This window comes from Amblyomma mixtum, chromosome 1 (assembly GCF_055824585.1).
Source record: "Amblyomma mixtum isolate Tamu chromosome 1, ASM5582458v1, whole genome shotgun sequence".
NCBI lineage: Eukaryota > Metazoa > Arthropoda > Arachnida > Ixodida > Ixodidae > Amblyomma > Amblyomma mixtum.
The window spans coordinates 168,864,302-168,890,137 of NC_143012.1; the positions used below are offsets into that span (position 1 = coordinate 168,864,302).

The following is a 25,836-nucleotide window of genomic DNA, read 5'->3' on the forward strand; positions in this document are numbered from 1 at the left end:
CGAACGGTGAAATTTCAAACTTTTCGGAGAGTCTGCGGATGTCTTGAAAGCGCACTTTGAATTCTCTCTCGAAATTGAGGAGGAAGCCTGTGAAAACATCACAAGATTCTTGGACTCCATATTGTATTGTGTTGGCAGTAGACAAGTGGGGCAGCCTTTCACTCTTATTTGGCGCTGCCAGAGTGGTATTTTGACTTCGAAGGCACAAATACATTCGCTCATTTTCCTTGTGATTGTTTTCTTTTTCTCTGAAACTTTAGGATCAAGATGTTCAGATTGATCACTCACATCATAGTAATACAAGCGAACGAAGCCACTTCGCACTTGACAGCTCAGCTATTGAATTAGTTTTCGCCTTCAAGAAACTGTCGATTGTCTCTCTGAGGTGAAAAAATCTCTGCGTCACTTTTCCGCCGCTTAACCAATGTACGTCTGTGTATTTGAGGTTCAGCACCATTACCGCTCTGGGTTTAGCCCCGTATTGCCATTGCACTGCATAGCAAGCTCTTGGTAGTGTCTAAGAAGCACCGGCAAGACGATGTTGCTTCCCATTTTCAAGTGGAGCCTGAGAGCTGTAGAAATAACGTGCCACCTTCCTGACTAAGCGAAGGTTCCAGTTTAATGCCGGCATCCGCTATTACTCCCGTCCTGCAGGGTTGCATAGCACCTTTCCCCGCCTATACCGCGTGCTTCAGGGAGGACTAGTAATTTTCAACAATAGGCTTTTGGGGGTAAAAATGTGGATTTTGGGCATAGTATTACCGGTGTTTGGTGACACCGGAAAGCCGGTGAATTGTCTGTAGTAATAAGATGGTTAAATAAATTTGGATAATTAACATTTTAACCATTACAGCAAGGCAACTGCTTGCAATTAGAGGTTAGTAGCCGGTCGTTAGTGATAGCAATATCAGTGTTTAGAATTTCGAAAAAGCGATTATCCTCCGCACTGTGACTCGACAAAATTTGGCTACATGGAAACAGGCTACATTCGCTTTCGAAAAGCATGTTGGCAAATCAACCTTTCTAGTGCACATAAGTAGTCAGTAAAGCCAAATTGATATGCTGCGTACAGTGACAATCTAGGAGGATTGGTTCGTTTGAGCGAGAGTCGTGGTAGCAATCTGCTATTTCACTATTTCCGTGCATATGGGAGCCGCGGACTAGTATGGTATTACAGAAAGTGGACTTTTCAAATCGTACTCAATACTACCCGTAAGGTAATCGAACTGCTCATACCCCAGTAACACAAACGGAGCTCTGAATTGTAGGCCCGGCACGGCCTGCCCATGAGGGCCGGACGGGGGATATGTGCGGCATTTGCAACTCGGCATCGCGCGGGACCCACAAAGGCAGCCCAGTAGGCTTGCTACACAGGACCAGCAGGGACCCCTATAGTCTCCATGCATAAAAACGATAAAGGGGGCTTTCCTCATTCCCTGGTGGGACCCAGATGGGCAGTAATGGGCTTCTCACAGGGGAACAGCAGGGGGTTAAGGGCGAAGTGCAGCGGGTCCATGCCAAGCCCACGCGAAAAACCGTCCACTTTCGATTTTCAACAGGTTTTTAATTAAACAGTTTTAAGGCGCAAAAAACAGACAAGACACATAGGTAGGTGACAGTACGAAGCGAAAAAAATGGCGCTTCGTCCTGTCACCTACCTACTGGTGTTGTCTGTTTTTTGCGCCTTAAAACAATTTAATTATGAACCAAAACCAACTAGCCCAGCAGCAAGTGCTCTTAGGTCAACAGGTTTTGCTTCGGCCCGATTTCTTCCGATTCGAGATGCGGATTGCTGCGCGTCGCAGCCATTCTTCTCGCGATTATAGCCCCCTCGGTGAGCTCCATCTTTTGCCTATCAAGCCAGGCACACGAGCTTTGATGCAGGTCGGCAGAGCTCTATTGGACAGTCGCAGCTATTCAGCGATAACGTAAGGAGCTCGTTCTTCTGAAATCCCGGCGTGGCCCGTTATCAGTCGGAAAAAAATCCCGCTATTCCTGTAACCAGAAAATTTAAAATGAAAAATAGCGGGCGTTTGGCTTCGACCCAGCCCCACTGCGTCAGGTGGGAGCGCAACGCATATGCCACGATGGTTTTTTTTTCTTCTGTTATTGCCCGTATGGCACAGAGGGTCGTTGGTTCAGGCGTGTTTGAGGGGCACCCAGTGAACGCGTTGTGAGTGTATGACGTAGTAACGTGTGTTTATAATGTGTTCTGACCTTAGAGTGATGAAAAAAGCAAACAAGTATTAATATGCTAATTATGCTGCAGAAATCGCAGGGAATGAAAAGGTGCGGTTATGGTGCATCATTGTACTGAAACATCAGGTGTATACATGTATGTGTATGAAGTTGCGCGGTATGCCATGCACTGTAAGCTAGATAGTGATTGATGATTGGTAGTCGATAATTGTGATTGTAATCGACGATCGTGATCGGTAATGTGAGTGTGGATTCGTAAGTACTAAGAAATAAGAAAGAAAACGAAAAAAAGCGGGAAAGGTGGAGGAGACGCTGCCAAAAATCTCACAGAGCGAACGTTGTACGGCACATGACTTAAAAAGAGAGAATGCACACGAAAGAAGACAGGAAGAACCAGAAGACACGGACAAGCCAGGAGTCGCATGACACCTGGCCCTATGCATGGGCAGGACCCAGGACAATCAGGGAAGGCGGTGGTCAGGCTAAAGAAAAAAGCTTGAAAAACAACTTGTGCAAAAGCGTGCTGCTCGTGTGGCGTTTATGCGCGTTTTTCGTTTTGTTCTATCGGGTGCTGTTTCTCTTCGCTAGCCACAAGCGTCGCCCTTTTTTGTGTGCAAGCTGCTGGCTTCGTTGAGTTAACCTGTTTTCGTTCGTCGATAGAAAGGTGCAGGACGATTTTAGTAGTATCTATTCCTAATAGGGAGAAGGTGGGGCCATTTCCGATGGTTCGTGTTATCTGCACTTGGACAAGCTGCGGTATCAATTTGCGATCAATTGCCGAAGAAGCGGAAAGGATGCCTGCACAAAAAGCCAAGAATTGGCTTTGTCATCGTCGACGCGTCGCTACAGAAGGCGGCTAGCGGACGTCAAGAAAGCTGCTCTAATGAACGACGACACTAAAAAGCTTCTGCAGCATGTGGCGCAATCGCCGGAGGCTTGCTATGATCATCAACCTGTTGTGAAGGCTCATGGTTTATGGGGTTTATGGGTGAGTTTAATGACCCAAAGCGACTCAGGCTACGAGGGGCGCCGTAGCGAAGGGTTCCGAAAATTTCGACCGCACGGTTTCTTTAACGTGCACTGACATCGCACAGTATACAGGCTTCCAGAATTTCGCTTCCGAAAAATTCGACCGATGGGGCCGGGATCGAAGCCGCGTATTTCGGGTCGGCAGCCGTGGACCATAACCACTAAGCCACCGCAGCGGCTAGTTGTGAAGGCTATGTGCCGCATTTGCACGGGACGACGAACCCGTTTGTAGTGCTGTCGTAAGTGAAGCGCAATGAGACAGGCAAGAAACGTTATGCTTGCAGATTTCTCCGCGGCGACCGTAGTACACCAGAAAAACTTCAATGCGATATGCGCAAAAGAAGCACGAAATAATCCTTGGTAGAGAAGCGAATTTTTTCGGTTATTATGACGCTTAAACAGCAGCTTTTTACAAGGGTGAAACATGCAGAGTCTTCCTATTTGGGCACGCTTAGCCGTTTTACGCCCGGTGTAGGATATAAAGACACGCTAAATGTGAGAATTTCAACTCTTCCCTTGTACAAGTATTGTACGTGGGACTTTTGATAGGTGTTGCCCGGCTACTCGCTAATGGCGCATGACGTTTCTGCATTGTGATACCCCGGGTAATCTGCGCAGGACTTAAGGAGGCTGCAGGCGGAATAATACTACCTGTTTGCCAACACACAGCCCCCTTGGCTTTGTCAGGGTGCTGCACGGGAGCCCCTACTGGGGTTGCCCGCAATTCACCGTCTTGTAGCCCGCGTCTTTCATGCACACACTGCATGTTTCGTCCCTGCGCAGCCTGTGCTTAGCCCTTTTTTACCAGACATGAAGGATACAGGCGGGGAAGGTGTGGGAATGGCAACTGTTCCCATGTCCAGCCCATGTATTTTCTATGCAGGACTCATGTAGGCACCAGGCGGGAATACTGGTGTTAGAAAGAGAGGGAAAGGAATTTTAAGGAGAGGAAAAGGAGGAGAGGTGGTATTAACCAACACACAACCTAATGGGCTCCGCCAGGGAGCTGCACGGGCAGCCTCTTTTGGGGGTCCCCGCACTTCACCATCTATCTTTTATCTTCCGCCCTATCTTTTATGCACACGAACTGCATGCAGCCCATGCTTAGCCCTTTCATACCCGATTTACGATACAGACGGAGAGGACGCGGGAATGGCAACAGTGTCCATGCCCAGCCGACGAGGGACCGTAGCACGTACTGCTCAGACAGCCCAAACGGCATGCCTGTAACACTTCGCCACTGTGGAGCCCAAAGTTTAGTCCCTGTATTTTCGACTCCGGACCCATGTAGGCTGAAGGCGGGAATAGTTTGGTTTATGGGTGTTTAATGTCCCAAAGCAACTCCGGCTATGAGGGACGCCGTAGTGAAGGGCTCCGGAAATTTCAGCCACCCGTTGTTTTTTAACGCGCACTGATATCGCACAGTACATGGGCCTCTAGAATTTCTTCTTCATCGATATTCGACCGCTGGTGCCGGGATCGAACCCACGTCTTTCGGGTCAGCAGCCGAGTGCCATCACCACTGAGCCACACAAAACCACGGCGGCTCCCTCAGGGGGTTGTACGGGCAGCCTTTTTTGGGATCATCCGCGCTTCACCATAATAGAGCCCTCATATTTGCCTGCAAGTATCTACAGTGGCACCTAGGTGGGCGGCCTAGTCTGTTTACGCCCATGCCTGGCGGACGAGGGCCCACTCAGGCACGAAGTGGGCAGCCCAAGAGGTCTGTGCCAGCACTGCATCCACGGGGGACCCATGTTGGTTTCCTGGAGGCAGCCACCAGCCCTCATTGCCCATGTAGGACCCGCATGGTCCCTCCATCTAATGTTAAACGTCTACCTCCTATATTTACTAGTTTCACTTCAGTGTGCAACTACGGCTGAGCCAATGTTATAGAACTAATTTTAGTATTAGCACGCTCCCAAGGACAACATGCCTGAGCTATGGTTCCTTAGCCCAGTCTTGACTGCGCTGGATGCTCCGCAGGCACGGTAAGATGCCTGGGAGAAGGACTGTATTGAATATTCTCTACTGTACGAACGTCTGCTGTTGCTTATTTCAGGTGCCCGGAGAAATATGCCAGCTACAGGTTAGAAGTGACAGAGAACAAGAGAAGGCAGAGCGTAGGGGTGGCTGCGTCGTATGCACGAGTCACTTTATGTTGCGCGCGCCACAGCACACGTTAAAATACAAGACGTGAGAGGCGCTGGTACCGCCAATGACCGGAGCGCGGAACGGTGGCCGCCTGAACGTGTGTATGCCGCAGAGAAGAATTCTTGAGCAATGTTGCTACCGATCTGTTCCACAATAACTGGTCACGCAGCGTTGAATTTTGGCGATTTCCTATATTCTGTGAGCGGAATCGCAATTATGTGTTCTGTGAAATGAGCCGTGTTTCCATTTTTATCAAACACTTCACCGTGAAATTTGTGCCTGCACACGCCACAAATCGCAAATTTTGCTGTAGACTTTTTTATGCTTAAGTTCGGTATTTTCGAATCAAGTTCAAGCGTTTTTACGAAGTACTCCATATACCACATACCCGATGAAGCGCTTTCTGCTGCTCACGAATGTCGTGTACGTCCTTGAAGAAATTGGTAGAAAATTACTTTAACCCAAAAAGTACGAAGCTGCCAGCTTATTGCTGGCTAATGCTATAGTAAAGGATTGTACAATCTTCAGGGCAAAGTTCTAGAGTGGAACAAAAACCAATGTTTTGTAATTCATTAATGAGACCTTGTTTTGCACTCGTCTCGGAAACTGAAAGGTCTGCCATATGACGACAACATTTTTTATCCCGAAGATGGTCTGGAAATTACTTTTTACACTGGGAGAAAGAGCAAAAAAATTTAAGTAAAAACCAGGAAGCGTCGGTAGGAAAATAAGATGTTTGGCATGAAGCTGCCCATTAGAGATTTGTACATTGCTGTACATACGAACCATAGCAGTCAAGGGTGTCCGTAGAACTTTTTCCAGCGGGGTGCACCCGCTGGCCGGGTATGCGGGAGGCGGTAGGTTAGCACCAAAACGGAACTATTTTTGGTCTAAAATGCGCACATAAAACAAAAATTAGAAGCAGGAAATTAGTGCTAGGCTTGGAGAGCAAACATTAGAACTTATTAATGAAGAAAGAGTTGAACTCAGTAAGCAAAATTCAATAACTTAATATCACCTAAGCGTGCTAATCAAGCTGTGTAGTTGTTTTCTACTAGTGCATAAATAATATCCGCAACTCTAGGGGGGGGGGGGGGGGGGGGGAGCAACCGCCTTGCCCCCCTTCCAGACGTCCATGATACCAGTATAGAATATCGAAAACCACGTTATCCTTGTGGCTCAACAGATAGTGGCCGAAGCGCAGGGGCGTCAGAGATAGTCACCTGCCACCTGCCCGACGGAGTGACGTCTATTGTGAGAGTTTCTGTGTGCACGTGAAGGAAGCGCGCGTTTTGAAAGCGCGCACCTAAACGCAATGCGTAGTTAGAAAGTTCACTGTTAATAATAGTCACTCACTTGCTAGGCTATGCTAGGTTATGCTGGGGTCATAACAAGGCAGACTTCTTCTTTATTCATTAAAGCTAAAGAATTAACTGCGCGAAAGGGTTAGGACACGAGGTAGGCACATACGCGACAATTAGAAGTGGAGTCTCCCTGGTGTCCTAGCCCTTTCGCTCAGTTAACTCTTTAATTCAGAAATGAACCAAATAGCCCGGTAAATCCTTCTGCATCGTTAAAGTCTCTCTCTTTCTCACCTGTTTTATTACGCCCGCCTACGCTATTACAACGTTATTTATGCATAAAAAAGTATTGTGCAAATTAGTGGCGAGATGGTCTTGAACACCTGGTATGTATGTTTCATGGCTCTTTTTCCTTTACATTGGTCAATCATGGCATTGTAATATACGTGCATGTTTGACCAAATGAATATCTGTGGTACCTGTTTTTTTATGATAATTTTCTGTGCCTTCTAACAGCTAAGCCGTGCGCTTCAGTGCCAAAAGTAATCTTTTTTTGTTTTTGTTTTATTTTTGTTGTTTTGTTTTGTTGGCTATTTCTTGACACTTAAGGGGCGTCAACAAAAAGCGGTTACACAAACCGCTTCGTTCAAAGCTAAGGGTGTCTACCGTCTACGCTGTATGTCAGAATGCCTGGATGTGGTGCACAGTCCTGAGAATAGAAAAAAGAAGCCCCGCGCAGTAGGTTAGCTAGTGAATTTTATTGCACAATGCTCTACAGGTCATGACTTGAGACAAGCCACCGTATTTTGTCACATTGATTGAGAACATATTTTCGGAAGAGGCGCTACTGGCCCTATAGAGGAATTTCACCTGGATACCCGTGAAACCGGCCGCGGTAAATAACGCCATACACCTATTGAAAGACCTCGACTTCGTCCGCGTTGTTTCTGCGGTTTTTTAAGGCGGAAGCCTTTAATGTCTCATCGTTGTAAGCAGCAGTTGTCGACAGAAAATGTCACGCTTTTCAATTGGTGGAAACGGTCGTGACGTCACAGTGCGCTAATTTCAAACGGGGCCAATTGTACTTTGGCTAGTAACCATACAACCACTTGAAGGGATCGTATAGTGATGCTCCAATTAAGTGGGACTGAGCTTAGTTAATTGCTTAATTACCCAATTAGCCTAATTAACTTTACTAGTCAGGCCATATAAATAAATAAAACAGATTAAGAAATTGGTCGAGTTCTGGAATCGAACCCCGGTCTTCGGCGTGAGAGACGAGCATGCTATCCACTCCGCCATGCCAGCTTTTTTTTTATTGCCACTCCGCCTTGCCAGCTCGATGGTTTGGAATGAGCAAAGGCGCGTCTAGTGAATACGGTGTCTTCACTCACTCTCATCCTCCTCCATTCCCTTCCCGCGAGGTTTAGGTGTCCAACAAATGAGAGACAGATACATTTCCTTTCCTCAAAAACCAATTTACTGACGAGCGAGGCGTAGAACCGAATGGGCGATGGCGTTCTATGGACTCTTTGGCAGCGTTGCAAGACGCTGTCGTGTTCCACTCTTAGGGGCATCAGTGACCACACTTTATGTCAAAAAAGTGCACCCCCCCCCCTGAATTTTGTGAGACAGTTACTGCGTAATTTCCTTTCCGCAAATACAATTTTCATTTTCTTCATTACGGCTCCTCTTTATCTATCTTCTTTCACTCCCACTTCCTCCCTTCCTCTACGGTGCGGTTCAGGTGTCCACCGAGATGACAGAGAACTACTGCGCCATTTACTTTCCTCAAAAAGCGTTGCGTTCAAAGGGCAAGGCATCGTGCTGAACGGGTGGTGTTCCGTGGACTCTCTGGCAGCGCTACAACGCGCTGTCGCGTTCCACTCCTAAAGGCGAAGCTTAAGCGTAATTAATTAACAGTTAATTAGTATTCAGGCATTAATCAGTAATTAACCATAATTAGTTATTTGTCATCACTTAGTAATTAGTAGTCAATTATATGTGACGCCACCGGTGCCACAGAAACAGCGAAGGTGGTGCGGAAAACGCTTCCGCCTCTACCCACTTTAGACAGTCAAAGTGCCCCCTGAATTTTTTGAAGTTCAACGTCAAGACCTACGTGTGTTCGTCCAGGTAATGACCCTTAAACCTGGTCCACCAATTAGAACCATTTTTTTTGCCACAAATAGCGTTCGCAAAGTTTTTTTTTGTGCGGTGACACCTCAGCGTGCTGGCGCTAAAAGACCTATTCGGTATTAGAAATTCGGCAGCGTTGGTGGACACGTTACAAAACCCAAGCCTGGGTGTTTTGCGCGTTTTCGATGTGAATTTGAGAATTTTCATTATTCTCTGCCCCATTATGACCTTCTCAGTTCTATGAAAGAAACCATCACAGAGGCACATGACGATGTCAAAAGAAGTGCCCTTCCTCTACCCAGGCAGCACGTAAGGATGGGACCAACAATGGCTCATTGTTGGAATACAGTGGCATCAATATTGGGCTGGCATTGGCATACAAGCACATTACTACATTTTCCAACCTTGGCCTATACTTCATACCAAGATTGCTCCATTCTTCAGCCATTGTGGCATTGCCAGCATGGGCATATCACTGGCCTTTCCACTCATACTTCATTGGTCCTGCAAGTATCGGTCCAATGTTCAGCCATGCTGGTACTTCCAATATGTACTGAACATCAGCTATTCCATTGATGTCCCATTGTTGATGCCAATATTAGTCCCATGGATAGCCATGTGGCACTGTCAATGCAGACTAAGCACAGGCTTTTCCATTCATGACAGTGCATACACCCTGTCACATCAGTGGCTTAAAGATTGGCATGCCACTGCCCTTTTCTATTTACTACTCGCCAGTAAAGCCTATGTTAATTTTTATCTTCAGCGGCCAACATTAATGCAAATGTTCACTCGTAAGCAACCATGCAAATATTCATAAAATGAGACAACCAAAGTATTCATTAAAAGAACATTTATTTTATGAAAAAGTCCAAATAGAATTAATCGTTAGGGGCCGGGAAGGGTGGTGCCAGGGGCTGTGGGATGGGTGGTGGCAGGTGCTGTCGGATGGGTGATGGCACGGGCTGTGGGATGGTGGCAGGGGCTGTGGGGTGAGTGGGGGCATGAGCTGTAGGGAGGGAGGGCCCTCGGGAAGTGGAAGAGGCCAGGGGATTGGGAGGCACACATGCGGGCACAGTGCAGGGGGCTGTCCCCGCACTCGCAGGAGGCGTGCTTGGTTGGAGGGGGGGAGAAGACTTCGGCAAAGCGTCTCTTCCTTCCACTCCCTCTATCACATAAACCGGGCAGCCACCTGCGAATAAAACCTTGTGCCTCTGATGTATCAAATGCACTTTTTCGTAAATGGCATCTGCACAGGAAAAGTGAACAAAGAAAATAGATATTATTTCCAGGCACACAAAAATTATGTCCATCATTTTAGAAGAATGTAAGAAAATAAATTCCAGGAAATGGCCAATGAGAAATGCTGTACTGAAGGGCTCCAGATTAATTTTGGCCACCTAGAGTTCTTAATTTAAGATGCACCGACATCCCTTAGCACACGTGCTTCTTCGCATTTAGCCTCCAAAGCAATGCAGCTACTATGGATGGTGTTTGATCCCTCACTTGGAATCAGTAGCTGAGCATCTGAGCCATGACATCAGGTAAAAAATATAGTAAACAGATATATTCTTACGTGCCTCATAATCAAGGCAACATACAAAACCTGGAAACAACTAAACAATGAAGCAAAAAATCACTGGAGGGTCCTCAATCCATTGACACTGACTTCTCGTTGCGATTGACCACCTTGCACCTGCTAAGTGGCATCATAGATGCCTATAAATAGAAGGCAAGTGACTGCAACTTCTATTACACACCGCAGGTTCGAAGGGCATTTTCAGCTCCAATAAGCTTACCAAACAATTAAAATAAAACTGTGAAAGCATGTTAATTAAAGGGAACATGAAAAACTATTTACTAAAGCTAGAATTTATTGCCATCATTAAATACTTGTAGATGAAATCAAAACATGATTCTCTTTTCTATAAAAGGGAGATAACGCATCTTTCCAACTTCCACTTATGAACTGTGTTGCACTTCAACTGTCATGCACAACAATGAATTTTAACCTGACTCTAACTCTTTCACGTGGCTTGCGAGGCCAAGTTGCGACGACAGTCCACCGCAGAAATATATCGCACCTTGCGGAAACATTTTACGCTGTAGTTCAAAAGGTGTACTGTCTTGTTCCCTTATTGCATCATCCTTTTGTAGATGCAACCATTCAGGCTATATACACGACATTACCTTTACATTTAACTCCCGACCGCGGCGGTTGAATTTCTTTGGAGGAGAAATTCGAGGCCCGTGTACTGTGCGATGTCAGTGCACGTTAAAGAACCCCAGGTGGTCGAAATTTCCGGAGCCCTCCACTACGGCGTCTCTCATAGCCTTAGCCGCTTTGAGACGTTAAACCCCATAAACCAACTAACCAACCAATCAACCTTTACATTTACCACTTGAAAGCAACACAGTCGCTCTACTTTAATTTGTCAAAGAGAGTACACATCCCATTTCCTCGAGGCAAAGCTTTGATCAGCAAGCAACGGCACATAAACCAATCTAGGCGGTCTTAGGAGGGCAGTTCTGGAAGTGGAAGGTATCAGAAGCATTCCTTTCAACTGGACAACTCTGGCAGATCAATGCATCATTCTGCAGGAAGCACTTGTGACCATCACAAGGTGTACAACACATGTACCGATAGGGTCACGCATTACTTGCTTCTAGTCTAAGTGAGCATCATAGATGACCAAATATATTTTGAATTACATAAACAATTATACCAGGTGTTTTCTGCAATGTCCTGAAAACCGTGACACAGGACCAGAAGAAGTCACACACTTTTGGTGGACTTACAAATGATTCATTTTTGGCTCATCCACGAACTTGAAGCCATTTTCTCGCTCAAGCGCCCATGCAAATGAAAAATTAAGTTCAATCATCTTTCCATCCCAGGCAAAAAAACAGCAGTCTTTCACTACGCTAAGGATAGATGGCTCGCTTAGGCAGGATTGCTCATTCTTTTTGATTAAAAATGCTTCAATCAGTCCTCGCTTGTGCAAGGACTTCCCCGTGCTAGTAATGCTCGTGCGGTGAAACAGTGACAAACATTTGCTACAGGCCCTCACATGCAACGCCAGGTTGCTCCCTGTGCTCACACGCAATGTGTTTCCCGAGGCATTCATTCAGGCATTGCCCAGCCTGCTCGATGTATACTTTCCCACAGCCCGTGCGGTTGAATACACAACTCCCACCACACACTTTGTGAATCTCGTTTGGTGGTTGGTCTTGCATGCTTGTTCTCTGCACAGCCAGAGATGCGGGTGAAAAGACCAGATAGCTCATGAGGGGCTGAAAACACCATGTTGATACCAACTTTTTCGGACGCTCTTTACAGCCCATGGGAAATTTTATGGAAGAACAGGATCACCTCTGTGTTTCTTGTCCCATATTTCCATAAAATTTCCCATGGGTTGAAAGAGTGTCCGAAAATTTTGGTATCCAGTCTGTGTTTTCAGCCTGCAAGAGCAACCACCAATTGGAGTTCACAGTGTGTGTAATGAGGGTTGTGTATTAAATCCATATGTCCAGTGGGAAAGTATACATCAGGCAGACTCGGCAATGCCTGAATGAACGTCGCAGATAACATGGCAAGAAGTTGCAAGCCGGCACCGGTAGCAACCTTGCTTTGTACGTGAAGGACTGTAGCAGATGCCAGCCTTTGTTTCACAGCACGAACATTATTAGCAGGGGTAAGTCAGGCATGAGCAAGAACTGCTTGAAACTCTTCTAACACATTATAAAAAATAATAAGTGGTACAAACATTATTAGCAGGGGTAAGTCCAGGCATGAGCAAGAACAGCTTGAAACACTTCTAACAAATTATAAAAAAGAATAAGTGGTTCTCTGTCCTTATCACAGAAAAAGAGTGGCGCTTTTTATCGGGAATGGAATGACGACTGGGATGTTTCATTTGCATATGCGCTTGCAAAAATAAATCAGCTGTAAGTTCGGCGGTAGTGTGTGTACATTCTCATCGACGTGTGTCTCAGTTTTTACTATTTTTTGCTAGAACACTGAATAACATGTAACAAGTTTGGTAAACGCTGTAAGCGATGATGCACGATATGAATAGTGTCAGCCTTCTGTGCTAAGGGCTGCCAAGTTATGAGATTACTCACTAGTGCATAAACCATAAATCCCTGAAAGAAAGGATTTCAGTCCTGCACCTTGTATTGCAGCACCCTATAAGAACCCACAAAGCCAAGGAAGCTGACCAGAGGTCAGCTAAGCTTCTTCGTTGGAAGAAGTACTCGATTTTAAGTCGCGCATATTACTTGAATAAATTTTTTACTGCTCCTGAAATCCCAACCTTTATAGAAAAGGTCTTTCTAATTATTTCACACTCGTTTACCTCTGCAAACGTTCGATAGTGAGAGGGCTGCCGGGTGGATCACAGATGTTGAAACCAAGAAAGGCTCCAAGAAAGAGTCCCACTGCCTTGTCCAGACTTGTCCACTTGTCCACTCCTCTCTGTCGACTGCAAGGGCAAATAGGTGGATGTCGCCCACACCTGAGCCTGCATGGGAACAAAATTACTAGCACGTAATACTATTGAGTCAAAATTTTGCTGTGTAATTTCAAGACTAACACAGACTACGCATACGGCAAGCTTGGTGCCATAGGAAAGACATCAGAGATTATACTCGGTTCACCCTTAAGGTTACAGGGCAGCGAAGGCTCTCGGTCTGGCCCGATCTTTTGCTTTCGAATATGCATTCCTAGCAAGATGCTCGTTCTAGAAAATCGGGGCCCGCTTGCACGAAGCTATTACAGCTTGCTGCAGGCACACCGGACCTCGGAGTTATCACGTCAAACTACGGCCTGTGCAGCAGGAACACACAACCAGCGGGCCGACCGCCTTCGCCTCGCACTGCTGCAGCGTTAGGAGCCGGGGCGAGTACAGCCGACCGAAGAGCTGCAGGACAGTTCCGGACAGACGAAATAGGCTCGGCAGAGCGCGAAAGTAAACGATACAGGCGTGCTCGAGATGTTCCCGCAAAAATCGAAGGGAAAGGCGAACGCACCTAGTGCAGGTAGAAGCAATACGGCAGCGAACACGCGGGATCATCGCGATGCGGACCGATCGAGCCCCTGCGGCTGTTCTAAAAACTGGAGGCAGGCCACGTCTGAGCAATACGATGCGTGCGTGCTATACTTTTGGAACAGTAAGAGTTTTAGAAACAGTGAGGACGATTTAATTCGAAATCCGAATACGCACCGAATGAGCACTATGGGGTAATAGCTGTCACACCACATCTTATCAGCCGCGCGACCAGCAGTCTAAGCAGACCGCGCAAAAGCACGACAGCGCGTTGTTTACAACAGCCACAAGCGCGCGATCGGCTCGCGTGTTCCCTTCACCTCTGTGTAGAAGCATACAAGGCCACCTCTCGCGTTAGGAAGGAGCGGGCTCGCAGGGAACGCACAGAAGAAAGTTTGCAGAGATGGTAACCCTTGTGTAGGAAAGCGAGCGAGCACAGCGCGAGACGAATCCACGACGGGCTTGAGGCGAAAAACGTACGTATGTACTACGCCGGCCGCCGCTGTGTGCACGCCACGACGGCTCGAACGAGACTCTCCGCGCTTGTGTCATACACCACGTTCCGAAAAAAAAAATGTAAGCAAATATAGTAAACATGCAGTACAGCTACCGTAATCAGGCGCACTTGGTTTGAGACAGCAGCCGCTTCCATGAATCCCAGCCTCGCCGTCTTCTCACTAACGCGGAAAAACAAAATGGGGCGAGAACACGAAAATAAACAAGGCCCGCGCGCACCAAGCACGCCAAGATCGCACGAGGAGGCCAAAACTCAGTGATGCCAACTCAGGTCAACGTTTTCTCCCTAGATTGAAGCTCCAAAAATCCCTAGATTGAAGAAAAATCCCTAGCCTATAATTGTTTAATTGTTAATGCAACCATTTGAGCTTTAACAAAGTCTAAGCGCAGGTCACTGTTTCGTCCATTGGTTATACATTTTGTTAGACATAAATAAAAGCATGTTAGCCACAATTGCACTTTTTTTTGTAGATTTACCTTACATAGAGGGCCCACAGATGGTGCCAGCTTTTACAGAGACATGTGATCACTGGAGAGAAAGATAGTGAGCAACGACACTCACGCAAAGACGACTCCCGTTTCACCGCACCGGCTTTTGAGCTGCTCCTGCAGCCGGCTTATCTTTACATGCAAAGAACCTATGTAGCCCTTTGAAAAATAAATGCAGTTTATACCAAGTTGAAAGAGCTGGCATTTTCTGCTAAGCCCAGTCAACACATGAAAGTATTTTATTCAGACACCATTAAGGGTTGTTTTAAGAGGCACACAGAAAGACGAAAATGTTTGCATTAATGAAAGACCCCTTCTCGCCTCATAGAGAACATTCAGGAGCGGTGAAATGGCATATCTCACCGCACAATTATTTATTAATCATAGTCGCAATCAAAGACCGTCAAATAGTTTTGGAGCTACTAAGGATTGACGTCCCGAGAAACTGACATAACCAAAAATGTAATCTTGTTATAGTCACACAGCAATAATACAGACATAAGATTGGTAATTACAAAATCAGAAAGTGATTCCTTACAACTTTGAATGTGTTTTTTGTTGAACAGCGCGTTTAAAGGGGTGGAGACACCAAATTTGTGGTTCGCGCGTTCTTAGTTTCAAACGTTTCTTATGGCTCCAGGAAGCATGATACACACTCAAAGATTCATATATTTACAGTGAATAATTTATTATAGCATTTTTAGGTGAACGATTTTCGGTTTCGGTTTCGGAACGCCGAGTTGTACAGTGACGTCACAGAGGGGGAAGATCAACTGCTTCGCTTGGTCACGTGGGCCCACAAAAGTTGTGACGCACCTACTGCTGCATCGTCTGCTTTCCCACACACGTGCTGACCAGCGCATATGAAAACAAACAACTGCACGTCTAGTCCCAGCAGCTCGGATTCTGACAGATCTGATTCCAACGAGTGAGGACATCGACTTTTTTTTTTGTTCGCACGCTAATATCGCCTTCGCGGGTTCGCGTGAGGATGCGAAACACTTTGCAAAATGCCAGTAAGCATCGCTGCGCCGCTCTACCCAAGTTGCGCCCACAACCGGTGTCACACTTCGCTGCCGTGCAGCAGTACCTGAGCGCTGCTTGGGATGGAGTACAAATATCACAAGAAAAGACAAGATCGCCTTGTTATCAGAACTGCCAGCTATACTCGAGCAGCGACAAAGCATGTCTGCTTATGTTGGGAGCTTTCGGCAACGGCACCGCTCGCGGGCGCTCCGGGCGACGAGCTCTGCTGCTGCCTGGCTGCCGTGGTCGTCGCTAGGCCTATAGCCTGTTTAGCGAGCGGCCGGCGCTTCGGAAGTCGCCTGCGCTATAATAAAAGGCCTACTTTTCACAAATAGCTGTAGTGTTAACAGAATCATCTCACAATAAAATAATAGTATGGTCAATCTCCTCGACGCCTTCGGCAGCGGAGCTAGCGGGCGCCAGGCGAGCCGGACCCCGACGTCGCGCCAGCGGCAGCTGCTAGGCGCGGTTGTGAGAAATTTGCTCATATCACAGTTGTTACCTCTACTAGCAGCTCAGTATTGGTCAGCGATCCTCAAAAATGACACTTTTTTCACATTTCTTGTCCCATGGTTTATTATTTACGTCAAGAACACTCTTTAGCTCGCTTTTATGACGTCGGCAGACGGTATCCAGGCTGACCTACCGGCCGGCAGACTCGGCGTACTTCACGTCCGCACAAGAAAATACAAAACAGCCATGCTACCAGAAAGGATGCTTTCTAGATTCGAGATACGACAGCATGACTGTGCTAAAAGTGGATCTTTCGGCAGCGACACTGCCTGCGGCAACGCCGGCCGACGACCTGCGCGCTGGTCCCAGACTGCCCTAGTCGTCGCTAGGCCTAGCTGCTTTCGCATATCGACTCCGCAGCTGAGGGCGCTTCGGGACTGGCCAGCGCTCAGAAACGTGCTCCGCTCGGCACCCATTTACTGTGAATTCGTCCCATAATAAAAGATATGCTCGATTTCCACGACGTCTTCAGCAACAGAGCTAGCAGACGGCAGGCGAACCGCACCAGGTAGCAGCAGCACAAAACCGGCTATGGGATGAAATTTGCTTGCATCGCAGTCATCACTTCTACCAGGAACTCGGTATTTGCCAACGATCGTCACAAACGATGCATTTTTGATATTCATATATCCCAGGGTTTGCTATGAACGTGAACAAACAATACTATCGCGTTCTTCAGATGCCGGCGTTCGGCACGAAGACTGGCGCAGGCCGCCCTTGTTTTGGTATGTGTTTTGGTATGACGTCACTAAAACTTTATTTTTCTACACCCCTTGTGACGTCATGGTTGATGGCGCTAGCGAATGGGTCTAGGTCGTGAGAGTGAGCATTTAGGTAATCTTTGGAACCGAATTAAAATATTTTTTAAACGTTTGTTGCGTCCAACACCTGGCTATGACTGCCCTTGCATACATAGGAATCCCATAGCAGGCTTTTTATAGCTTCAAAATTTGGTGTCTCCACCCCTTTAAATCAAGCGGTCTAGGATACGTGGAGAATGTGAACAACTGTGGCACTTTTTGTTAAAGGTAAGCGGTGAGCGTAAACGTAGCGCGTTGATCCAGGCACAAGAAGTCAAAATTCAACTTCGTCTTTCGTAGAGGAGCAGTCACTCGAAGCGCCAGAGATGGCACGCACGTTGAACAGTTTGAAATTCACATGGTTTCGTTTTTCCTCCCTGTGCAGCAGTCGATAATTTCGCGTTGCAGAACTGCTTTCGCCCTCTCTCGGCTCGGCAGAATACTAAAAATAAAGGAGTAGTAATTAGCATTTTTCATAGTTTTTTCTGTTTCAAAGGCAAAATAATCAGATACACCTGCCATTAAGCCGCTTAGAGTAGCAATTCTACGGCCTCTCAAAATCCCTAGATTTCACAAAAAAGACGCTAGATCTCTGAAGCAAAGAAAAAAACCCTAGATCTAGGGATAAATCTCTAGAGTTGGCATCACTGCCAAAATTGCTTCGCACGCTGAGTCCGCGCGACGCCAAACGCGACCGCATTGCGATAGGTCATTGGTCGTATGACGTTTGCGAAGAAGAGCTAATCAGAAGGCCCAGAATTTTGTTTATTTTTGTGCGCTCCTCGTTGCTCTGCCCTCTCCCCCTGATTCACGCCGAAGGAACAGTCATTTCGGAATACACAGAGGACCCGTCAAAACTGACTAAAGGGTGACCGTCAAGGTGAGGGCTAGTTTTTACAGTGCAACTGTAAGAAATGCGCGTAACATTAGGACGGCTGATAAGCTCCGTTTACATAAACGCGAGAGCAGAGCATCATGTCAACTTTCTCGTGCATCCCACTCATGTCAACAGGGAAAATGCGCCAGGAAAATGCACTAATCCCACAGGCAGGGCGCAGAACGGCAAGTGCATGTCGAGTGCTGGAGTGAATAGAAACAGGTGCTCGTAGGGCGCCTAGATGTGAGTGCGCGTCTCTCCGCTCTCCCCTCCCGCACATCGAGACACCCTAGTTTCGGGGCCCCCTCTTCCGCCCTGGGCGCCTACACAATACCCTCTGGGAAGGAAAACAAAGCAGACCACGCTCAAGTTGTGACCGGCTGTCCCCCCCCTCCCCCTACTTCCGCGTGCCGTATGCTTACATGCGAGCATGGCGTCTCCCCTCCGCGAGGAAATTTCTGGAAAAGAAAATGCATCATCAACTAGCCCCGCCACTGGGAATTACGATGCGCTACTGCGGTATTTATGTAAACGCAGAGCTCTTCTTAGAGAGCCTTCGTTCTCGCCCAACTAATTCTTCTTCAAGCTACAGGAGGGCTAATGCCCCATTAATCTCCATATATCAGAAGGAGCTTTCCAACATAGCTTCGCGACTTGAGAACGGAGATCAAGACTTTTTATTTTTGTTTATCTAAGCCACCTTTTTTCCACTCCTAGACTGCTCTCAATGTCGTAGGCAGCGCGACGCTGCCTACGACACGAAGTCGAGCTGCCTATTGCAGGAAGAGATTGTAGAACTGGTGAGATACTGCCAATATCGAAATATGATAAAGTGAATGCAAGGGAAACATTCGAGCTGTGGTCCAATACTGCCAGCTTCGAAATATGGCTGAGCCAACGCAGGGAAAATGTCCGAGAAACTGGTTCAATACTGCCAACTTCTAGAAATGGCTTAGCCAAGGCGGGGAAAACGTCCGAGAAACTGGTCCAGTACTGCTAACTTCTAAAAATGGCTGAGCCAAGGCAGGGAAAACGCCCGTAAAAGTGGTCCAATACTGCCAACTTCTAAACATGGCTGAGCCAAGACAGGGAAAACGCCCGAGTAGCCGGTCCAATACTGCCAACTTCTAAAAATGGCTGAGCCAAGGCAGGGAAAACGCCCGAGAAACTGGTCCAATACTGCCAACTTCTAAACATGGCTGAGCCAAGACAGGGTAAACGCCCGAGAGACTGGTCCAATACTGCCAACTTCTAAAAATTGCTGAGCCAAGGCGGGGAAAACGCCCGAGAAACTGGTCCAATGCTGCCAACTTTTGAAAATGGCTGAGCCAAGGCGGGGAGAACATTGGCCTTCATAGGACCGTAGTTTGCCAACTCAATTCCTACATTGGACAACTGTCATGTGCTGCTTGAGTAAGCTTTCTATACCTTTTCAATTTTAATCTAAAATCTCCCTTTGCGCTCTGGTGGGGGGACGTCTTGTGTCAGAAATTGACTCCATGCATCTGCTCATGTGTCGCCCCCATAGTACAGAGCTTGATAACGCATGTGTTCAGATTTTTATATGGTTACCTAGTTCTTGTCAAACATCTAGATGACTCTTGTGCAGCTGTAAATGTGCTAAAGGGTTTAAAAAAACAGGAGATTGAGCTTCAAGTTCACCGTGGAATTTCTGTAGGCTGGTACGGTCCACTACTTTGATGTTAATCCTTTTTTTTTTCAGGACGGTCACGTCTATTGGCCTCGCTATACCACATCGGTGAAGCCGGCACTAAATTACCAATCAGACCATTCCAAATTAGTCACGATGGCAGTAGTAACATCATGCCTGGGCATTTCTCATTCAAGGTTGTTTGCGCATGAAAAGAAAATAGTTTTGTATTGCATGAATTGCGTCTCCGAAATGATGGTTTTCAAGAAACTCTGCTGCTCTCTTTCTGCCAATCCCTTCTAAGCAAAGTCATGAAAACCGAACTCAGTCAGCCGAGGGAACAGATTGCTCAGAAAACGAAACTGGCTGTTCTTTATACGCACATGTTCCTGCATGTGCTTAAGAGAATTGGCTCTCGGCTAGACATCCTAAAAAAATGGAACGTCTTTATTCAACTGCGCACATGAAAGCGCAAAATGGAGGTGCTAGCAAAGCTGGGCATGAGGCGGGGCACGCTTCGGAGTATGTTCTGTGCATGATTGGAGTAGTGCATTCCATTTTGGTATCTTGCAACAGGTATACGTTGTTCAAACCGGCCGGTGTTTAACCGTGTGCTTTCAGGAACAGAAGATATAAATGTAAATTTTGTCGGGAAAAAAATTGCCTCAGCACTGTCGAGACAGCAAAGTGGAGCGAGAGCACTGCCCAAGGCTGCACAACCAGCACTTTGTCCTGAAGCACCGCGACCAACTGTCTCCAAAATCATGGCAACATTCCATATCGCAAAAGTAGAAGAGCAGAACGCTAGTAAGCTTCTGATGCGCTTCATGAGAGCGAATTTACAAGCCTTTGCTGGCCTATCGCTTGACTAGTTGGGTTAATACTCTGTCACTCGGTTTCTTATTTTTTTTATGACGCCTGCATATACGCAGTGCGAACATTCAGTTGCGAGTTAGACCTCGCCATGTGTTGTCTACCTTTGTCCTTATGTTTTTCGTGCTGTTGACCGCCCAACTGTTTTAAATCAACTAGCTTGCTGTTCGAGCTTGTTATTCTTCCTTATCTCCATTGCCTATCTGTGGGAGCGAGCCTTAGTGCTGCTGGGAATGGCAGCAGGGAACCAGGCGCATTAGTGACGTCTCGCCTTTTGTACCTCACGGCCGTTTGAAGACCGATCAGGGGCTCACTGGCAATGCAGTACACAGCACTGACCTTCAGTTTCGCCATGCTTACTTGGAGCTTCGAGAGCATCGGCGTGTTTCATGAATTTCGCTGAATGAAACGCTAATGATGACTTTGTATGACGCTTCGAATAATGGTGGTGGTGATGAAGAAACGCTAAGGCTCTGAGCAGCTTTCCACAAATTCGTTAATGCTGTTACGAAAAAAATCTCATTTTGGTGAAACGTTTAAGCGAATCCCCCAAGGTGGAGTAGATTTGCAGTAAGGGAGTAATTACTCCCGTATTACAAATCTATTCCACCTTGGGGGATTCCCCTAAACATTTGACCAACGCAGTTCCCACTTGGAGTTATTGATCAATTCGCTCTCGCCCTACCATAAGCTTGCCGTCCTGGTTGGCTCAGTTGCTAGAGCGACTGCTCCGGTGAAGCGGTGGTCCCGGGTTTGAACCCCGGAGCAGGACGAATTTTTCTTTAACAGCGAAGTTTCTGAGCAAGCTGTAAAGCTTTCTTTTGCAGCCGTATGGCTGCGTTTGGGTGGATGCCAATTAGTGATTACTCCCTTCTTACAAATTCTCATTTTGTGTTAGAAAGATGTGTTTCTTCGCATGTGCGCTCTCCATAAAGCACACCCATAGTGGGGCTGAAGTCTCAACAACCTCTGGGGGTTGCAGGGCGTGGAGGCGGCGCTCTGGACCACCGCCTTGGGTCTTGGCGCTGCGTGCGTCTTCTACAAGTACGAGTGGTCACGGGGAACCCAGCACGGAGATCTGGCCAAGGTTTCTCTCGCCCTGAGCGACCGCGTCGTGTGGGCCGCAGCTCTGGCGGCGCTCACCTTCCTCTGCGTCACCGGAAGGGGCGGTGAGCACTTCCGCCGGATGAGGTCGGGTCGCAAGAAAAGAATGAAAGGTTTAGCAGCATGGAAGTGCAAGTGAAGTCATCAGATTGATCATATTTCTCGAAATAACCGGGAGGGACACTAGGCGCATATTTCTGAGTAAAATTTTCTAAGATAGCTTCATTAACTGCGACAATGTCAGGACGTGTTATCTCAGTATCCGGCTTAGCTATTGTTTGCCCCAAACGGGGATTTGGCCGGTCAAGGCACGAATAGCCGTGCTATAATAAGAAAACCTCTAAATATTCCCGGAGGTTACTAAACTTCTGAAGGAGGAGTTCTTCAAACTCTGCGTCCGATGTATTTCTCTACCTGAATTTTACGTTGTGGACCAATTGGCGAAGCCGTACACGAAGTTCAAAGCATCATCACCATCACCTGCCTCAACACGTTCACTACAGGGCGAAGGTCCTCTGCCATTTTCTTCCATATTCCATTCTTCCATATTCTACCCCGTCGTGTGTCAGCCGCGGCCAATTTTTCCCCAGAAAGTGTCCCATGTCATCCGCCCGTCTTTATATCTGCCGCCGCTCTACGCTTTCCTCCACTTTGAATCCATTCTGTAACCTCTAATGGTCGGTTCAAACGGGCAGACCGGGTCACGGAAGACCCACGCGAGCCACCTGCCACGCGATGTAAACGTTACTCCTCTGAGTGACCTTGAAGTTAGCAAAAAGCAATTGGAAGATTGGTGGCTCAAAAGCAGAGAGGCGACATAAAGTTGGAAGTGTAGAAAAACGGATTTAAAGAAAATGGCGAATTTTACAACATTTTAGAACATAGTTACACAGAAATATACAAAAAAGCCGTGCATGGTGCCAGTTGCCACTGTCTGTTTCAAAGGGGACGCTCCTATCTTCTATCCATCAGTCCATGCCAGAGCCGGCAGAGGCAGAAAAGCAGTCGAAGAAAAGCATAACAGCAAACAAGCAATCAAAGGTAACAGAGAGCTACAAGAAAAGGAATGATATTCGCCATTTTCTGACGATCTGACAGGCGCTGGTAACAGAGGAAGTGTTGGTTCTAGGCACTGCTCCTCGTATCTTTGAGCTCGGTCCTCATTTGCACCGTATATTGCAGCTGTAACTCTTGCTCAGGCAGCTTTCGCATCTTCATCACGCATGCTCGTCAGTTTCTTTGTTTTTGGTATTAAGAGCATAGTGCACTGACTGTGAACAACCGTGCCCTGCTCTCTCTGGTTCTTCGTCGCAGGCGTCTTGCAGCGTGCGCTGTCCGCTGACCCCCTCGCGGTGCTGAGCCGGCTGTCATTCGGGGTGTACCTGGTCCACTTTCCATTCTACATCCTCTCCAGCCACGCCACGCGGGTCAAGAAGCCAATGAGTGTCTTCTCCTGGGTGCGTAAAGAAGCTCCTGAGAGACCGCCGCCCTGTACGAGGCAGGGTGTTTGGTGAAGGGGGGTCATAGCTCACAGCTTGATGCAAAAGTCACCGAACGTGCTCTTCAGGGAAGCGGCTCCGTTAATCTCTCCACAGGAACTCGGCAGCAATAGCATAGTGCTGCTTAAACAGTTTCAATCCTTTTGGGCGCTGTTGGCCTTAGCTTGTCAGAATTTTCATCCCGCTAAAAGTCTATGTAGTGCATAGCGGAAGGGTAGCAGCGCGAAAGAGCGTGTACGAAACTGAAGGAGCCAGCAGGCCAGGCGCTGAAACTACTATCAACAAATTTACTGGCAGCAAGCAGCAGCATAAACTATATGCCAGCGGTGACCTACCTAAAAAATAGCGGTAGGGATTTGATGTAGTTTAGCTCCGTATACGGGTGAAAGGAGGAGACACTTAGCTACGCCTTAAGTGCTTTAGCGATTTAATGGCCATACTTGGAAAAATCGCCATTCTCTACATAACCTTCCTAGATCGCAGCGGCTTCTCGTACCACTACCAGCGAAGTGGTGCAGCAGCTAAGCGATGGGGCACTGCACAAGCAGGTGGCTGTTTTTATCGCAGCCACCGGCAGTACTGTCCGGCCCATGTTGCTCATCCCGAGCAACCTTTCACGACCAATCTTTATTTTAACTGCCACCTTCCACGGTAGCAAATTTGCTCTCAATTCGGTGGGCAGATTAGGATGACGGCTTAATGTTACATCACCTAGATGGCGCGAAACCCTCCTCCCACTGACTACAGCTAGTGCGATGCTCCTCTGACCTTACGCGAGCTTCATCCTAATGGGGGCAGCTTGCACGACGATGATCAGAAATAACCCTAGCTTACACGAGTAACTGGGGTAGGTAGGTAAACTTTGATGATCCAAATCAGGCGAATGTCTCGGGGTAGCGGAGCACAAGACAAAATACTTGCTCGGGGCTGTACGTCTGGAATAGTGCTTCCGCACTGTCACATAAAAGTAAATAACGAGTAACATCAATCGATACAGGCATAACCTAGGTACTACGGCATCCTTCGGGTAGAAATAAAATTTATTCATCTGCGAGCAGACCAAAATGTTAACCGTAGCGCAGCCAAGCGACAGGGGATTTGCCGTACTGCCTGAGCGCGTTTCCTTTCAGAAAGCTGCAGAAGCTCTTTGGAAGAATTTCAAGACTGTAAGGTCCATCCCCAAGAAACAAGTCCGCAGCTCAGAATTTTTGATTGGTTTACATTGTGAGAACGCCTTGAAAAAAAGCCGCTTCAACAGAAACCGTCGTCTTGGAAGTACTTTTTAAAGGCGACACCCACAAGTGCGGCTGGCTGCTGAAAACCATGGTGTCAGAAAAAGGCACTTAACAAGCTGAGCCTGCTGCATGGTAATTCCTAGACTGGCGCGTTTGTTTTCCCTACGCCGCTCACGCCTCTATTGGGTAAACAGGATCATGTGGTCAAAAGCACCGATACATTGCAGAGAGGCAAACTCTTTTCCATTGTTTAGCACAAGACCGTAGAAGACAGTCCAATCATACACCTGTTGTTCCCATGCTTTGCGGCGTTTTGTTCGGTCCGAGCGCACATGTTCACTGAAAACAATGTTTTGTTCTGACACGCAATTTTGTCAAAGGGATCGTTGATTGCCAAAAGCACTACGCTTTTGATTTGTGGCGTTTACAATAAGTTCATATTGCGGTTTTCATTGTAGTACAGTGTAACAGTTATCTCAATTGCATTTTGGCGGCGCTATTTGCGTAATCTTGCTGTTTATGAATTTGGTTAATTTGGCTTACTTTACTTCACAATATATCTCGCCAAACGTTGTCGGCGCTTACAAGGGGAGTAAGATCTCCTGCTAAGCTTCTTCCATCTTGTCCGCCGCCTCCACAGGAATGCACTGTGTCCGATTGACCTCGATCCTCTGTATCCGGCGAGGCAATTTATCCGTATCTGACACCACTATCCGACGTATGCCCGCATTAGAATTAATGTCCGGCTTTTGCTGTACCGGCCCTTCTTTTTCGCTGCACAGTTCTCGGAGAGCGTGTCCTTGTACGTGTGGAGCTGCCTGCTGGCTCTGCTGCTGTTCCTGGCGTCCGAGGCGCCACTCAGTCGCCTGGACAAGATCCTCTGGGGAACGCGCCAGCGGGCAAGGAGGAGTGGAGACAGGCCTGCCACTGGGAATAACGACAAGGGGAGCCAAGTGGAAGCTGCCGACCAGCAGGCTGGATGCGGGAGTGTGAACACCGAGTAAACTGCAGGCTACAGTACTTGCGACCGGTGTACCCTCTGCCTATGATTACTCTTCGTTCTGCCTCAGACTAACTGCTTCTATCAGGAGAAAAGGGAATTACTGAATAGCGCTTCAGTGCCCCATGCGATTTCACTCATTGTATTGAATAAAAAGTCCCACAAAACCAACACTAAAAAATTGAATGGCTACCACTTGGATTGATGCGCAGAAAATGCGATAGCTATTTCTTTCATTCGCTAGGCTATTCAAATTCTTAATCTATGACAATTGTGTGATCATCCCTTTTAACTTTGTGTCAATTCAGGTTTGGTAACTGCTGCTGTGGTAGACACTAAAACTCTGACATACTAATAGATTCGGGCGAGTCCTCCAACACAGT

The 25,836-nt window shown here is 47.2% G+C and overlaps 1 protein-coding gene across 1 annotated transcript in view; it reads left to right on the forward strand.

Annotated features, from left to right (window-relative positions):
• The window catches only part of LOC149369738 (O-acyltransferase like protein-like), a 109,884-nt gene extending 84,427 nt beyond the window's left edge, over positions 1–25,457 (forward strand). The window contains exons 13-15 of the mRNA XM_089576279.1: positions 21,598–21,784; positions 23,034–23,176; positions 25,236–25,457. Coding sequence (XP_089432405.1) covers positions 21,598–21,784; positions 23,034–23,176; positions 25,236–25,457 — 552 coding nt within the window. The remainder of the gene's footprint in view (positions 1–21,597; positions 21,785–23,033; positions 23,177–25,235) is intronic.
• The last annotated feature ends 379 nt before the right edge of the window (positions 25,458–25,836 follow it).